The sequence below is a fragment of the Bufo bufo genome, chromosome 6 (assembly GCF_905171765.1).
Source record: "Bufo bufo chromosome 6, aBufBuf1.1, whole genome shotgun sequence".
NCBI lineage: Eukaryota > Metazoa > Chordata > Amphibia > Anura > Bufonidae > Bufo > Bufo bufo.
In genome coordinates, this window is record NC_053394.1 from 332,459,874 (window position 1) to 332,477,774 (window position 17,901).

Consider the following 17,901-nt stretch of genomic DNA (forward strand, 5'->3'; position numbering starts at 1 on the left):
CTGATGTGGGACTGTAGTTACATTCAATCATTCTGGAGGGGGGTAGTGGAGCTCATTTCTTCCCTGATCCCAGATACTTTGGCGGTTTGCCCGAAGATTTGCGTCTTGGGAATTTTAGACGAGGATTCGAGACCACGCTACACACTCACCTTCATTAGGGAGGTCCTGTTTTTAGCCAGGAAAGCTATTGCTCTTAGGTGGATGGCGGACAGGCCACCCACGATCACTCAATGGAAGACCCTTGTTAATAAAATAATTCCCTTTGAGAAGATTATGTATTCCCGTAGAGGATGCTCACAGAAGCACCAAAAGATATGGGGACCCTGGTGCGACTCTCCTCTGACTGCCACGGCAGATCATCTGCACTCTATAACCTAATTGTCTCATCACGTTCTGTTACCTGCTGCGGCTATCCGGATCAATGTTCACTGTAGAGAATTAACCATGTGTCATCGTTTTTGGTATGGATGCTTACTGCTAAGTGCACTACTGATACGTCTTGACCATCAATGACTTAAATAGGACAACCTTTATTGCTGTATTACACCTAGGCATTGTGATGTGTAATTGATTGTACTTGAATGTGACTGTTTTATTGCATTTCTTGCTTGTTACTTTTCAATAAAGCGAGTTTAAAAAAAAATATGCTCTGTAGAATCTCTGTAGAATCTGCATATAATTTGCATATAATTTTGGTTAGCTACAAGGATCATCAAATGGCAGGAATGGGCTTTTATAATGCCAAATGATCAAAAAATATCCAAAAAGAGCAAGCTAACAGCAAAGATTTGGAAAAAGTTTGTGTGTTATAAAACTCCAAATTCTGAAAGAAGTGATGTAAATAGGAAGGACTGGCCTGGATTCACAACTTCATGCCATTCATAGTAAAACTTCATATGGTTAACCATAAAGTATGGCATGCCTACAGTTTTTTAGGAGGACCAAGTCATCTAAGTTAAAATGTCATCTAAGTAAACTACCACAAACCTCCCCACCAAGTGATGAAAAATGTCATTGACGAATCGCTGAAATACCGCTGGCGCGTTCGTCAACCCAAAAGGCATAACCAGATTCTCAAAATGACCCTCGTGTGTATTGAAGGCCATCTTCCACTCATCCCCTTCCTTGATTCTGATCAGATTGTAGGCCCCTCTCAAATCCAACTTGGAGAACACCCTGGCACCAACAATCTGATCAAAAAGGTCGGAGATCAAAGGAAGGGGATACGGATCCCGGACCGTAATACAGTTCAATTCCCGAAAATCCAAACACGGTCTCAGTGATCCATCCTTTTTCTTGACAAAGAAAAAACCTACTGCCACCGGAGACTTAGATGGCCTAATATGACCTTTTGCCAAACTCTCAGCAATATACTTTCGCATGACCTCTCTTTCAGGTTGGGAAAGATTGTAAAGGCGAGACTTTGGCAACTTAGCTCCTGGGATGAGATTAACTGGACAATCATAGTCACGATGAGGGGGCAATTCCTGGGTCCCACCCTCCGAAAAGACGTCCGCAAAGTCTGAGAGATATTGAGGTAGAACCGCAGTGGACACCCCAGAGATAGATGTGCCAAGACAATTCTCCGAACAAAATTCTCCCCAACCAATAATTTGTCTTGCTTGCCAATCAATAATTGGATTATGTTTTGTCAACCACGGTAAACCTAGGACTATAGGAGCAGGCAAATCCCTCATGACAAAACAAGATATAAACTCTACATGTGAATCACCCACCCTCAACTGAATACCATGTGCAATATGAGTGAGACTCCTTTGAGAAAGAGGTGAAGAATCTATTGCAAACACCGGAATCTCCCTTTCTAAAGTGCACGTACTTAGACCCAGATTTTGAAGAAAAAGAAAGTCAATAAGGTTTAACCCAGCACCACAGTCAATGAATACCTCAACAGAAAATTCTCTTGAGTCTAGCGCCACCATAGCTGGAAGGAGAAAATTAGAATTACAGGGAGCTTGCATACCTGCTTGTTCCACTACTCCATTCATGCTACCAAGAGTCAGGACGTTTTTTTTTTCTTTCATATCATCATGCGGTTTAACAAAAGGACAAGCAAAAACAAAATGGTCACTTTTTCCACAGTAGTAACATAGTTTATGTAATCTCCTAAAGTTTTTCCTACCAGAACAAAAAGATATCTGATCCAACTGCATGGGTTCAATATCACCCTGGGCAGCAGGTGAGACGAAACCACACGCAGAAGGGATCCCTTGCACGGAGGGACCCTTTCACCTCTATCTGATACGTCTATCCAACCGTATAGCCAAAGACATAGCATTCTCTAGAGTATCCGGGTACTCATGAAAAGCCAGGGCATCTTTCAACCTCTCAGATAACCCCTGACAAAACTGACTACGTAACGCAGGGTCGTTTTTTACCCTGACTCAGTAGCCCATCTCCTAAACTCTACGCAGTAAACCTCTGCAGTATGTTCACCCTGTAATAAGTTAAGCAATCTAGATTCTGCCATCGAGACCCGATCTGGGTCATCGTAAATCAATCCCAGGGCTTTGAAAAATTCCTCCACTGACCGAAGGGCCAGAGTACCGGGCGGCAGAGAAAAAGCCCAGGATTGCGCGTCCCCTTTAAGCAGAGACATGATGATACCAACCCTCTGACTTTCATCATCTGACGAAAATGGACGCAGTCGAAAATACAATTTGCATGACTCTTTAAAGCGGATAAAATCATCCGCACCCCCTGTAAATTTCTCGGGAAGAGCGACTTTAGGCTCCCCATCAATTTGACCTGCACCTGATGCCAGAACACTCTGACACTGTGTGACCGAACTACGCAGATCCGCAACCTCTAGGGATAATCCCTGCATGCGGTCAACCAGTGCATCAATTGACGCCATCACAAAACCGCTGAGTAATGGCAGTCACAGTATGGCGGGTTATAATGTCACGGTGGACAGGATCTCAGATACACAGACAACCAAATACACAAGTGTCTAGGCTAGATGCTGGGGAAAGGTCACCTCCTAGCACATCCCTGACTTCTCTCCCTATGCTGCTAAGCTCACATTCAGACCTTGATGGTAGGAATGATGTGTCCTCGTGCCTGGACTGCAAACACCCTAGAATCCCTGAGATGGTGAAAGGGGAGAAGGGGCAGAAGACACACAAATAGCCTAGACCGCAAACAACACAAACAGAAACCAAACTCATCTGAGCTGGAACAGACAATCCTTCCTTCCTTGAATCCAAGGCCAGACTGAATTCTATAACCCGCACGGCCCTCTGGGATTGAAGGCAATTTTTAGCCAATGACCCCACCCAGCATGATTCCAAAACAAACAAAAGTTTAGACACGTGCTGCCAATCTGACAGACCTCCGCACACCGTCCGAGCAGGGCATGACAGTACCTCATAGAATTTCTAACATGAACACATTATTCTCCACCACCAGGTCCCTCAATTCATTTGCCGAGTGGCAAGGTCTAGATCAATTGTTAGCAAATCAACGGTAAGATAACACATTAGCTTTTATTCTTGATACAAAATGCTGAACATTTTTTACATTTTTTAGGGCAGGTGCTTATTTTTGTAGATTGCTAAGTACTGCGCTACTAGTAAAAACTGGGGGAAGGGAATTGACAACTCAACTGAGCTCATTTTTGTTGTTGCATTTCCATCCCATCTACCTAATGGTCTAACAATGTGAAATACTCTTACTTTCTGGCACTTACTACAGCAATGATATAACTGAACCAATTGGAATTAGGCAAAATGAAAGACAGGTGGACTTACTGTAAGCAGTGTTCTTGGGTGGCCGTGAATTCACTGTAACTCTTCAGTGACACTTTGAACTGATCCATATAGACTCCATTGATTGGAAGCTGTCTCTGGGCCACCAGGATCTCCTAAGATATAAAAAGTTTCAAAAATAGTTTCACAAAACAAGGATATAGTCATTCATGACCACATGTCCTTCACAGCCCACCACCTAAATCAGCTTTATTTTTCTCCCATATGTAATATGTGCCACCATCAAATAGTAAGGCAAAATAGTAAGAACAAAAGGAAAAGCATCCAATAGCAGTGGATAATGCCAAATATGATTTGAAAGAGCAGCATAAGCACAAAATGGTTGAATAACAGTAGGAACATAATCTGCAATGTGAGATACATGAGAAATGTAGTATGGAAAAAGGCCCAAATCCCTCACGTCGGTGGTTTAAGCCCCAGCAAGTACACAGGTGGTGACAAGGGAAAATTTTCCCAGGTGCTTGCCAACCCAGGATAAACCCTACCTGTTTAGAATGTACCACAGTGGGGAGGTAACGATTAAGGTGATTAGCTAGTATGGATGTAAAAAGTTTAAGGTCATCATTAAGGCAGGAGATGGGACGATAGTTTGCAGGACTATAGTGACCCTTATCAGGTTTAGGAATTACTGTAAATAAAGCAATGAGCATGTCTGTAGGCAATGTGCCCCGTTGAATATAATTGCATAATTGCACTTTTCAATTGGGGAGCCAAAATATCCTTAAACCTAATACATTGGTGAAAATCCATCTGGTCCTGGCAATTTGCCTAGGTTCATCTCAAAGCTTTCTGAGTGTGGTGCAGAAGGGTCGCATCAAGTTGAAGCTTTGTTCCTTTAATAGCTTTAATGAGATACAATGAAGGTTGTCTTTATCAAATAATATTTTAAAGGGGTTGTCCCACAAAAAATATTCTACAGTTTTCAAACCACCACCTGGATTTGAATACTTCTGTAATTAAATGTAAGTAAAAATGTTATATAGCCAGTGAGTTATTTAATAAAATATATCTGTATAGTGCCACCTGCTCTTTGTTCTTTTTCCTTATTTCTTTGTCCTACTCACTGAGATGGCCGCACATGTTCAGTTTCCTCCTTCAACTGCCTCCTGAGCTACATTAGGGAGAGCATGGCCACACCCCCTTAGCTGAAGCAGAAAATACACTCCCCTTAAACTGCCAGATTGATATAAATCTAGCAGAGCAATGAATAGGGATATCTCTGGATCCATGTGAGGAACAGGGCTGGTTTAGCTTTGTTAGAAAGAGATTGTCATGTGCTATATGATATCTGATTTTCATTTTTTTACATAAAAAATGGGATAACACCTTTAATATAATTCAGCATGGAAAACTAGGTACTTTTGCATTGTACTTTCTTTTAAAAATTTTTTCCTGTTGTGAGATATTCTCTTAACTTCATTATAATAGCTCCCCCTTGTGTTTAATCTGATAATAACATGCACGTTCACCTACTAAGGTGGTCACACATACTCAGTTCCATCTTCCAACAGCAGTATCTAATGTTGGAAGCTGTGATTACAGGGAGGGAGCTGCAGCGGAAAAGACATGCCCCCTGAGAGAGGACATGTCCCCTGAGAAAGGACACGCCCCCTGAGCTACCAGCTCCAAATATATCTAGCACGGCAACTAGAGCAATGAATGGGGAGATATCTAGATCCATGTGAAGTACAGGGCTGGTTCTACATTTGTTAGAAATAGATTGTCATTGACTATATGATATATGATTTTTGTTTTACATCAGTCATGGCATGGTATTCCAATGTCAACATTAGAGATGAGCTAATCGAAGCTGATGAAGTGGAATTCGTTCCGAATTTCAGGAAAAATTCAATTCGCACCGAAGCCGAATTTCCTCTCACTTCGTGGTAACGAATTTCATTTTTTCGTAAAATGGCTGCTGCATGTGTGAGGACATGGAGAAAGGAACTCTGGGAAGGCGGGATCACCCATAATTCCATGCATGCAGCCAATCAGCAGTCAGCCCTGTGATGTCACAGCCCTATAAATAGCGGCAGCCATCTTAGATTCTGCCATTTAGCAGTGTAAGTGCAGGGAGAGATGTCTGCAGACGCTAGGGACAGTGATAGAAAAGACTTGATTGTGGTGAAAAATTATTTACGCTGTATAAATGCAGGGAAAGGATAGGGAGGAATCGTTCCACAGCATTTATGTACAACAGGGTTCAGTAGTGGAGGTTACAGACTGGGTAATAGGAACTATCCTATTACACCTTGGAGCACTGACTGGGGATCTAAATTGCCATTATACAGCTCTGTAATTCCAGCAAACCATTCTTGGTGCTGTTTGATACAGCCATTAACAGGATTTATTACAAGGAAATATTTCTACAGTATGTCTTATTTGCCCTTGTACAGTGCAGTTATATGTTGTAACTAAAGACCTTTTTGCCGAGTATTAGTGTCAAAAGAAAAATATGTTTGCCCTTGTGCGGTGCAGTGATATATTCTAAAGCCCTGTTTGCCGTGTATTAGTGGCGAAATAAAAATATATTCGCCGTTCAGCGTTGCCCTTATATGTTGAAAAGCCTTTTGTGTTGTGTAAAAGTAGAAAAAAATTAGGGCCTAATTGCCTTTCAGCGGTGCAGTGATATATTAGCGAAATAAAAATACCTCCTTTTGCTGTATGGGCCTAATTATAAAATGGTGACATTTTTTATTTCAAACATGTTTTTTTCGGGAAAATTGATGGGTGATTGTACACCTCCTTTTGCTGTATGGACCAAATTACATTGTCGTGGGTCCTGCAATAAACATAATGAAGACGCTGATGACAACACACCAGCAGCCTTTACCATCTATTCACAATTAAATCAAGCAGCTTCAGTAAGTTGAAAATATTCATGTGTATTTATCTGCTCCATCTGCATTCATTCTCCACAGCACACAAGACATGACAGGAGAGCCTCTGCTTTGGAGTCCAGGTCCAGTTTCTTAAGATCAGGAGCTCCATCAGAATTATGCATAACATTCTTGCTCCCTGTGCAAAACCATAACAAAAGGACTTCGTAGACAAAGGAAAAATATATTCGCCATTCAGCGTTGCACTTGCATGTTGAAAAGCCTTGTGTAGTGTCAAAGTGGAAAAAAACAAGGGCCTATTTGCCGTTCAGCGGTGCAGTTATATGTGGTAAAGCCTTTTTTGCGGTATGGGCCGAATTACGTAGTGGTGAAATATTTTATGTGAAACTGGATTTTTGGGGAAAATTAATGGGTGATTGTACACCTCCTTTTGCTGTATGGACCGAATTACATCGTCGTGGGTCCTGCAGTAAACATAATGAAGACGCTGATGACAACACACCGGCAGCCTTTACCATCTATTCACAATTAAATCAAGCAGCTTCAGTAAGTTGAAAATATTCATGTGTATTTATCTGCTCCGTCTGAATTCAATCTCCACAGCACACAAGACATGACAGGAGAGCCTCTGCTTTGGAGTCCAGGTCCAGTTTCTTAAGATCAGGAGTTCCATCAGAATTGTGCATAACATTCTTGCTCCCTGTGCAAAACCATAACAAAAGGACTTCGTAGACAAAAGAAAAATATATTCGCCATTCAGCGTTGCACTTACATGTTGAAAAGCCTTGTGTAGTGTCAAAGTGGAAAAAAACAACGGCCTATTTGCCGTTCAGCGGTGCAGTTATATGTGGTAAAGCCTTTTTTGCGGTATGGGCCGAATTACGTAGTGGTGAAATATTTTATGTGAAACTGGATTTTTGGGGAAAATTGATGGGTGATTGTACACCTCCTTTTGCTGTATGGGCCGAATTACATAGTAGTGAAATTTTTTATTTCAAACATGTTTTTATTGGGAAAATTGATGGGTGATTGTTCACCTCCTTTTGCTGTATGGGCCAAATTACGAAGTGGTGAAATGTTTTATTTCAAACATGTTTTTTTCGGGAAAATTAATGGGTGATTGTACACCTCCTTTTGCTGTATGGGCCGAATTACGAAGTGGTGAAATTTTAAATTTCAAACATGTTTTTGGGGGAAAATTGATGGCTGATTGTACACCCCCTTTTGCTGTATTGGCCGAATTACACAGTGGTGAAATTTTTAATTTCAAAGCAAACTCCGCTGCTCTGTATCTCTTGTGAAGTCAATGTCTCCAACTATGCCCCTCTCGCGATTTACAGCAAATACATTATTTTCATGTAGAGATCCAAGAATTATGTTGGAGGCATGTAGTTTATGCAAGCCATGTGCGACTCCTCTCATCAGTCTCACGCTGTTCTGCACCTAGTTTGCCTGGGCAAATGGAGTCAAACAGGGGAGGAACTTCTCCATATCCTTCATCAAGAAATCGAATCCTGGCTTTCTCCGTGACAACTCAAAATCGGAACCATGGTGACCAACAACAGCAAGAATATGGTGTTGGCGCTGCGTCAAGGAGGGCTGAGCCATGCGCCCTCCATGGCACACGTGTTCAATATGGTTGTAAAGCGGTTCCTGAAGTCTTGATGATCCAAGCAGACAGGAGTACTCCTCTGTGTAACTTTGATGTCAGCCAGTGGCAGCTCATGCGTGACACCTGCCGTTTGCTCAGGCCCTTTGAGGAGGCCACGTTATTTGTCAGTCGCCCGGACTATGGGATGAACGATGTCATTCCATTGCTTCATGTCCTGGAACAGATGCTGGTAAATCTGGCTGGTCAGGGGACTGGAAACATGGCGCCTAGATCTGACGACCACATGAGCCCTGTGGGGGCTGAACTGGAGGAGGACATTGGAGCACAAGCAATGTGTAGCGGAATGGGTGGTTTTTACACACACGGGACAGGAGAGGAGGAGCAGGAGCAGCCAGAGGAGCTACAGGGCGATGAAGAAGACAAGGCAGAGGACCCAGACACACCGTGGCAGTATGCAGTGTAGATGGAGGCAGGGAGTCCCTCCGAGTCACTTGCACAAATGGCCCGATGCATGCTCGCTAGCTTGGGTAGTGACTGCCGAATTGTCACCATTCGGCAGAGGGATGACTTCTGGCTCTCCAAATTGTTGGACCCTAGCTACCGGTACAAAATGGGGGCCTTTTTTACACTCGCTCTCCCGCGAGAGGGAGCACAAACTGAACTACTATAGAGACATCCTATGTAGTCAGTTGGCCGCTGCCTATCTGTGCCATCGTCCATCCTCTGACCAGGGGGGCCCTCTGCGCTCACGTTCCTCTGCCATGGCTGCTGTGGCGGGGGGGTAGGAGCAGTTCCAGCTCCATCAGCAGCAACTTGAGTCTAGAGTCGCTGATGAGCAGCTTTTTTCACCCGCCTAGTGAAGAAACTACTCACCAGCAGCAGCAGCTAGACCTGGAGCAGGACCTGAACCAGCAGGTGGTGGCATACTTGGACAGCACCCTGCCACCCCCCATTGAAGACCAGCTGGATTACTGGGCAGCCAAACTGGATTTGTGGCGCAAGTAGCAGAGTTTGCCCTGGAAAAGCTGTCCTGCCCAGCCAGTAGTGTGGCATCAGAGCAGGTGTTTAGTGCGGCGGGGGCCATAGTTACCCCAATAAGAACTCGCCTGTCCACCCAAAATATGGAGAGACTGACATTTGTCAAGATGAATCAGGCGTGGATCAGCCAGGATTTCCACGCACCAATGCCTGATGCATCAGACTAGATCATCCATGGTGCCACACCAACAATTTGAAAAAAGAGACCGGTTTCTTCTGGTTACCTGCCTCTGCTACTATTCTGATGCTGCCACCCGCCTGATGCCAAGTGCTCCTTCTTTCACCCTCCATCTTCAGCTGGTACTGGTATTGCCACCCACCTCCCTACTCTGTCACCGGGTCACTCTGTGGTCTCCTGATGCTGCTGCCACTTCCACACTATGTCACCTTGCCACTCTGTGGTCTCCTCATGCTGCTTCCACCTCTACACTATGTCACCTTGCCACTCTGTGGCCTCCTAATGCTGCTTCCACATCCACACTGTCATTGTGCCACTCTGTGGCCTCCTCATGCTGCTTCCACCTCACCACTATGTCATAGGACCACTCTGTGGCCTCCTGATGCTGCCGCCACCTCCACACTGTCATTGTGCCACTCTGTGGCCTCCTCTTGATGCTTCTGATGCCACCACCTCCACAGTCTGTCATTGTGCCACTCTGTGGTCTCCTCATGCTGCTTCTACCTCACCACTATGTCATAGGGCCACTCTGTGGACTTCTCATGCTGTTCCCACCCTCCCCACTTCATGACTGGGCCACTATTTAGCCTTTTTGGCTTGGCTGACATCATCATTTATTTGACCCTTCTTCTGAGACGCACAACTGATCCTCTCTGTGTAGCATCTGTAAGGCCTGTATGGTCCCATCAGAATTGTGTTATGATTTGGTAGCCAAAAGCAGGAGCGGGTACAAAACACAGAAGACATGCAAATTTTCAGTTTACGTGTCATCTCTGTTTTGGATCCACTCCTGTTTTTTTGGCATTAGAAATACTGATGGATTACTAACCAAATGCTGACCGAGTGAAGGCGGATGCTCCACAGACACGATCCGTTTTTTTGGAGTTATTGTTCTGACGGATCAGAGGAAGGGCAAAATAATCAGTGACATCAACACAAACTTACTGCTGACACCCTCTCCACTCTGTCGGGGGGCTCTACTTGTATAAGCGTTTAATAGAACAGTTTCTGTAGACATCTATGTGGAATCAGCTGACGATGGTGTAAGAGTAGTGCACTTCTTCTTGGTGCTAACATCGACCTGTAAGGCTCAGTTCATACTTGAGCTATTTGGTCAGTTTTGGCCCTGAGACTGCCCAAATAAGTGAAGTGTGCAGTGATTCCAAGAGCGACGCCTGTCATCTGCATGTCATACGGACTCACAGTATTATTTCACTACCACAGCAGACTCCCTATGCGTGTTACTGCAAGGCACAGTGTTCTACACCATTATAAAGGCTCTCTGCAGCCAGGAAATAGAAGTTTTTTAACGAAATTCATCACAAATATATTCTGATCGAAGCGAATGAAAAAAAAAAAACGCTGAACCAGCGAATCGAATTTTTGAAAAATTTGCTTATCTCTAGTCAACATCTCTGCTTGCAGTTATTCAATAGGAACTTTCATAATTTACTTCCAGGGTATAAAAATGTGTCCTGGTCAGGCGATGCTCACACAAATGCTCTAAAACACATATAGTAGCTGTAATCAGTCCTGTACCTGTGTGTCCATGGCATGACCAGGGCAGATTTTTATGCCCTGGGAGTAAACAATAAAGGTTCATATTGAATGACTGCAAGCAGCGATCTTGAAACCAATGAGAAATTAATCCAGAAAATATATTAGAAAATTGCATAATGTTTAATTATACATGAAATAACCTTTATTTGCAGAAAGTGGAATATCCCTTTAAGAACAATTATTATATATCTGATTAGTCACATTTCCCTTAACCACAAAGGGATTATTCATCTTTCTATTTGGCAGATGTCACTTATTTCTCATTACTTTGATAATTAATCCTGAAGACAACGTACCATCTGTGTCGTACAAGAAGTCACATCTTCCTGCAACGGATGTAGCCGCGGACTCTGCTTGCGAGAAAAAAGTTCTAAAAATTATGTCTAATAAATGACATAAAAGATACAGTGGAGAAACCCAACCATAATGATACACTATTCCTTCTAAGTACCTGCAAAGACTAGCTGAAAAGTCTTGCCCATCTGCTTCTGGCTCCCAGGAAAATGGGAATATGGCTTCCATTGTAGTGGCCGCTTTCACACAGTCAGCGTTTGGTCAAGAACACAGAACAGGCGCAGATCTCTCCATTATACCTTATCTGTATGTAGCCTCCACTCCTGGTTTTGGCTAACAATCACTGATCGAAAGAAATCACTGATCAAACACTGACTGTGTGAAAACAGCCTGTTTCCCAAGTTCTAACTCTGCTGTTCAAGTAAGAAGATGTGGAGGAAATCCTACAAATTTGTAGCCTGCGTTAAAAAGATCCCCCTCTATCATCTAGCACGGACAGCACAGCTCCTCTAAGCAGGGTCCACAGACAGTCCTCTCACAGGGATGGATTACTGAACCCCTGAAACGCACAGCAGCGTTGCAGTATTTGTTTAAAGAGGACCTGTCACCCCTTCTGACGTGTCTGTTCTGGTCAATATATCCATATATATCCATGAAATAACAATTCTGAAGCATTCTGCGGTTCTTTTTTAAATTCTCCTAGAATTTTATGAAAAAATTTATTACAGGATATTACTGTTTGTGGGGGGGGGGGGGGGGGGGGGGGGGGTGTCTTTACACACTCTGACACTGTTTAATGAGTGCTACCAGTGTCAGGCACAGTAGGAACACACTTCTTTGACAAGGAGAATAGTAACACCCAGTTTTCCAGGTGAAATGCATCTATTTCTAAGGGCTCATGCACACGACCGTATGTATTTTGCAGTCCGCAAAAAATACGGATGACATCCGTGTGCATTTCGTATTTTGCGGAAAGGAACAGCTGGCCCTTCATAGAACAGTACTATCCTTGTCCGTAATGCGGACAATAATAGGACATGTTCTATTTTTTTGCGGAATGAAAATACAGACAGACGGAAACGGAATGTACACGGAGTAACGTCCGTTTTTTGTGTGGACTCATTGAAGTGAATGGTTCCGCATATGGTCCGCAAAAAAAAACGAACGGACGCGGAAAGAAAATACGTTCATGTGCATGAGGCCTAAGAGGAAAAACAGAGGAACAGCACAATGCGGAGCTCTTAGAAAAGATGTGTCAGAATTGTTATTTCATGGAGAAAACTATTATTTAACCCCCTGACAACCAGTCAGGTGGAATAAAGTCATCATCTAAAATACAGCACCCACTCACAAGCGCAGTCAGCACCATAGCCGTCGTTTTAAACAGCAAAGACCCAGGGCTAATGTCTACGGTCGGTGATAAAGCAGATCTCAGACATTTAAGGATACTTTCACACGTTACTCAGGGAACAGCCTGCTGGATCTGCACTACAGTGTACATCTGTGAGCTGCAGGAAGTCCGCCCAGCCCCATTCACAATAATGAGGAGCGGCGTAGATCCAGACACAGAACGGCCGCGAGGTGGACGGACAAGAACCGCTGCACGCAGCTCACGGATGTACACTGTAGTTACGGATCCAGCAGGCTGTTCCCCTGCCGGAACGAGTACCGTCAATGTGAAAAAGGTCTAAGTCCTCAGATGCCGTGGTCATAAACGGACCGCAAAACACTGAAAAAGCCATACGATCGTGTTTATGAGCCCTAAGGCTCATGCACACGACCGTATGTATTTTGCGGTCCGCAAAAAACGGATCCGCGTAAAATACGGATGACATTCGTGTGCATTCCGTATTTTGTGGAACAGAATAGCTGGCCCCTAATAGAACAGTATTATCCTTGTCCGTAATGCGGACAATAATAGGACATGTTCTATTTTTTGGCGGAACGGAAATACTGACATACAAATACGGAATGCACACGGAGTAATTCTCCTTGAGAAAGGCTTGTATGCCGAAACCGGTCCTGGTTGTAGGACATTCTACTTTGAGAAAATAAAAAGAGGCTTATTCACAAAGACACAGCAGCTGGGATTCCTTTATCTTTGATACATTGGAGGTTGCTCCTCTCCCGTGCAGCGTGCAATACCAAGGTGAAGTGCTGACCTGTTTCCTTCTTTGCACACGGAGTGAGGCCTCTTCACACGAACGTATTTTCATTCCGTTTCCATTCCGGTATTTTAGCTGACCGCATACGGAACCGTTCATTTTAATGGGTCCGCAAAAAAAACCTGAAGGTACTCCATGTGCATTCCGTTGCCGTATTTCTGTATTTCCGTTCCACAACAATAATAGGACATGTTCTACTTTTTTTTGGAACGGAAATACAGAAATACGGAAACGGAATGCACACAGAGTACCTTCAGGTTTTTTTTGCGGACCCATTGAAATGAATGGTTCCGTATGCGGTCAGCTAAAATACCGGAACATAATGAAAATACGTTTGTGTGAAGAGGCCTTACTCCGTGTGCATTCCGCATTTCCGTTCTGCAAAAAAATAGAACATGTCCTATTATTGCCCGCATTACGGACAAGGATAGGACTGTTCTATCAGGGGCCAGCTGTTCTGTTCCACAAAATACGGATTGCACACGGATGTCATCTGTATTTTTTGCAAATCCGTTTTTTGCGTAGCGCAAAATACATACGGTCGTGTGCAAGTGAATGGTTTCGCATACGGTCCGTAAAAAAAATGTTACTGACACGGAAAGAAAATACGTTTGTGTGCATGAGCCCTAATCCAGTAGAAATATTGGGGAAGGACCTGAAGCGAGCAGTTCATGTCAGGAAAGCCACCAACATAACAGAGCTGAAGCTGTTTAGTATAGAGGAACGGGCTACATTTCCTCCAAGCCGATGTGCAGGACTAATCAACAATTACCGGAAACGTAGTCGCAGTTATTGCTGCACAAGGTGGGGTCACACCAGATACCGAAAACAAAGGTTCACATACTTCTGCCACTCACAGACATGTGATATTGGATCATTTTCCTCAATAAATAAATGACCAAGTCTAATATTTTTTACTCATTTGTTTGATTTGATTACCATTATCTACTTTTAGGACCTGTACGCAAATGTGACATAGTTTTAGGTCAAATATATGCAGAAATTCAGGAAATTTAGAAGGGTTCACAAATGTTCAAGCAGTGCTGTATATGTACCTGACATGAAGCTGATGTTATCACTTACCGTACATTCCAGCTTGTCGATGAGCTGCTCCAAGCGATTGATCTGTACCGACCACTGAGTGTCGCCATCTGACAGCACACCTGCAGGAGACAGGGCCACAGATACACAGTTAGGCCTCCTGCACACGAACGTGTGCGCCCCGCGGGCTGCAATGCACGAACACCGTCCGTGGGGCAGCCGCAGCAGATCGCAGACCTATTCACTTTAATGGGTCCGCGATCCGGCCGTTCCGCAAAAAGATAGGACATGTTCTATCTTTTGGCGGAACGGAAGTACGGGATAAAACCCCACGGAAGCACTCCGTAGTGCTCCCGTAGGGTTCCGTTCCGTGCTTCCGTCCCGCACCATTCCGCATCTCCGGATTTGCGGACCCATTGAAGTGAATGGGTCCGCATCCGTGATGCGGAATGCCCACGGAAATGCGGTCCGCAATACGGCAACAGGGCACACACGTTCGTGTGCAGGAGGTCTTGGAGAGAAGCCAACAACCCGTATACAGTGAGGTGAACATGTACCTGTTCTCAGGAGAGCCGAATAGGCATCTGTTGGCGCAAGGCTGGAGGACTTGTCGGTACGGCGACTGCATTTGCGCGCAACCCTCTTAGGCTCTAGCTTTGCAACATCCTGTCTTGAATAGGACAAAAGAAGCAAGAATTAGATATAACACAACAATGCACATTTAAGAGCGACATCACCACAAAGATTTCAGGACATCTTATATCAACGTCTAATTATTGTATTATATGCAATTATCTGCTACAAAACCAACGCCTTAGGGACCATGCTATACGAAATATGTGTATGTATGAGTATGTAGTGGATTCCTGACTATAAGACCACCTGTTGTGGAATACGTGCAGTTTTACAGCGTGGATTCGCGTGTGGAAAAAATGCCGCACAGTACAGTACCAGCAAAGTGGCGGAGATTCCAAAAATCTCATGTAGATTTCTGTGCAGAAACTGATCTGCTGCGTGGACTTCCAAGTCTGCAGGATGTCAATCATGTTTGCGGTTTTAGCTGAGAATTTCACCCTTTTTCAATGAATTGTGAGATCTACGGCAAAACTGCATCTAATCCGCACCAAAAACCATTGTTAGAAATTGTGGACTTTGGTGCAGATAAGGTGCAGAAATGCATATAAATCCACATGGAAATTAGTGCGGATCTTATGTGCATTCACCCACCAAAAATTCGCATGAAATCCGCACCAAAACAGCACATAAATCTGCACTATTTATCACGTTTTTTTGTGTGGTTTAGGCTACATGCATGAGGCCTTAGGCCTCATGCACACGACCGTTTTTTTTAAGGTCCGCAAAAATGGGGTCCGTAGGTCCGTGATCCGTGACCTTTTTTTCGTCCGTGGGTCTTCCTTGATTTTTGGAGGATCCACGGATATGAAAAAAGTGCGGAGCCAAACGGATCCGTCCTGAATTACAATGCAAGTCAATGGGGACGGATCCGTTTGACGTTGACACAATATGGTGCAATTGCAAACGGATCAAAGTCCATTGACTTTCAATGTAAAGTCAGGAGTCCCTATTATATATTATATTTTAACTTGAAGCGTCCCCATCACCATGGGAACACCTCTATGTTAGAATATACCATATATATATAGAGTTCCGATCAGAGTCCCAGTTTAATCGCTGGGGCTCTGATCGGTAACCATGGCAGCCAAGATGCTACTGCAGTCCTGGTTGCCATGGTTACTTAGCAATTTTTAGAAGCATCATACTTACCTGCGAGCTGCGATGTCTGTGACCGGCCGGGCGCTCCTCCTACTGGTAAGTGAAAGGTCTGTGCGGCGCATTGCTTATAGCACAGACCTGTCACTTACCAGTAGGAGGAGCGCCCGGCCGGACACAGACGTCGCAGCCTCGCAGGTAAGTATAATGCTTCTAAAAAAATGCTAAGTAACCATGGCAACCAGGACTGCAGTAGCGTCCTGGTTGCCATGGTTACCGATCGGAGCCCCAGCGATTAAACTGGGACTCCGATCGGAACTCTCCGCTGCCACCAATGATAGGGGGGGAGATTTTAATTAGTAGGGGGAGGGAGGGGGGGCCCACTGGCCACCAATGAATCTACAGAACTACAGGGGAGGGAGGGGGGGCCCACTGGCCACCAATGAATCTACAGTACTACAGAGGAGGGAGGGGGGCCCACTGGCCACCAATGAATCTACAGTACTACAGGGGAGGGAGGGGGGCCGCACTGGCCACCAATGAATTTAAAACTGGGGAGGGAGGGGGGGTGCCCCCTCCTGCCTGGCAGCACATCATCTCTTACAGGGGGCTATGATACTCACAATTAACCCCTTAGGTGCAGCACCTGAGGGGTTAATTGTGCGGATCACAGCCCCCTGTAAGAGATCGGGTGCTGCCAGGCAGCAGGGGGCAGTCATGTATCACTATGGAAACGCCTCTGTGTTAGAATATACTGTCGGATCTGAGTTTTCACGAAGTGAAAACTCAGCTCTGAAAAAGCTTTTATGCAGACGGATCTGCGGATCCGTCTGTGTGAAAGTAGCCTATGGCCACGGACCACGGACGCGGATGCCAATCTTGTGTGCATCCGTGTTTTTTCACGGACCCATTGACTTGAATGGGTCCGTGAACCATTGTCCGTCAAAAAATAGGACAGGTCATATTTTTTTGACATACAGAAAACACGGATCACGGATGCGGCTGCAAAATGGTGCATTTTCCGATTTTTCCACGGACCCATTTTCGGGTCCGCAAGCCGGGGATCCGCAAAAAACGTAAGACGCCCGTGTGCCTTCTGCAATTTGCGGAACGGAACGGGCGGCCCATTGTAGACATGCCTATTCTTGTCCGCAAAACGGACAAAAATAGGACATGTTATATTTTTTTTGCGGGGCCACGGAACGGAGCAACGGATGCGGACAGCACACGGAGTGCTGTCCGCATCTTTTGCGGCCCCATTGAAGTGAATAGGTCCGCACCCAAGCCGCAAAAACTGCGGCTCGGATGCGGACCCGAAAAACAGTTGTGTGCATGAGGCCTAATGCAGGTTTTCCACAGATCTCAACTTTCCATTGAAAAAGCCACAACAACTGACACGCTGCAAATTTCAAAATCCGCACATCAGGTCAATTTCCGCACCTAAGAAAAAAAGCAAAGAGTACATGAGATTTGTCTAATTTCTTACACTTTGCTGCTACTGTATAAGGCCTCTTTCACACTACAGTATGTCCATTTCAGTGTTTTGCGTTCCGTTTTTCACGGATCCGTTGTCCCGTTTTTGGGTTCCGTTGTGTCTCCGTTTCCGTTCAGTATGTCCGCAAAAACCTTTCAGTATGGTTTCCGTATGGTTCCC

At 44.6% G+C, this 17,901-nt stretch overlaps 1 protein-coding gene across 1 annotated transcript in view; it reads right to left on the reverse strand.

The window, feature by feature from the left end:
• The window catches only part of NECAB3 (N-terminal EF-hand calcium binding protein 3), a 145,132-nt gene that overhangs the window by 25,755 nt on the left and 101,476 nt on the right, over nucleotides 1-17,901 (reverse strand). Inside the window, exons 7-10 of the mRNA XM_040436085.1 lie at nucleotides 15,074-15,186; nucleotides 14,559-14,638; nucleotides 11,313-11,366; nucleotides 3,771-3,883 (exon numbers count right to left, since the gene is read on the reverse strand). Of these exons, the coding sequence (XP_040292019.1) occupies nucleotides 3,771-3,883; nucleotides 11,313-11,366; nucleotides 14,559-14,638; nucleotides 15,074-15,186 (360 nt within the window). The remainder of the gene's footprint in view (nucleotides 1-3,770; nucleotides 3,884-11,312; nucleotides 11,367-14,558; nucleotides 14,639-15,073; nucleotides 15,187-17,901) is intronic.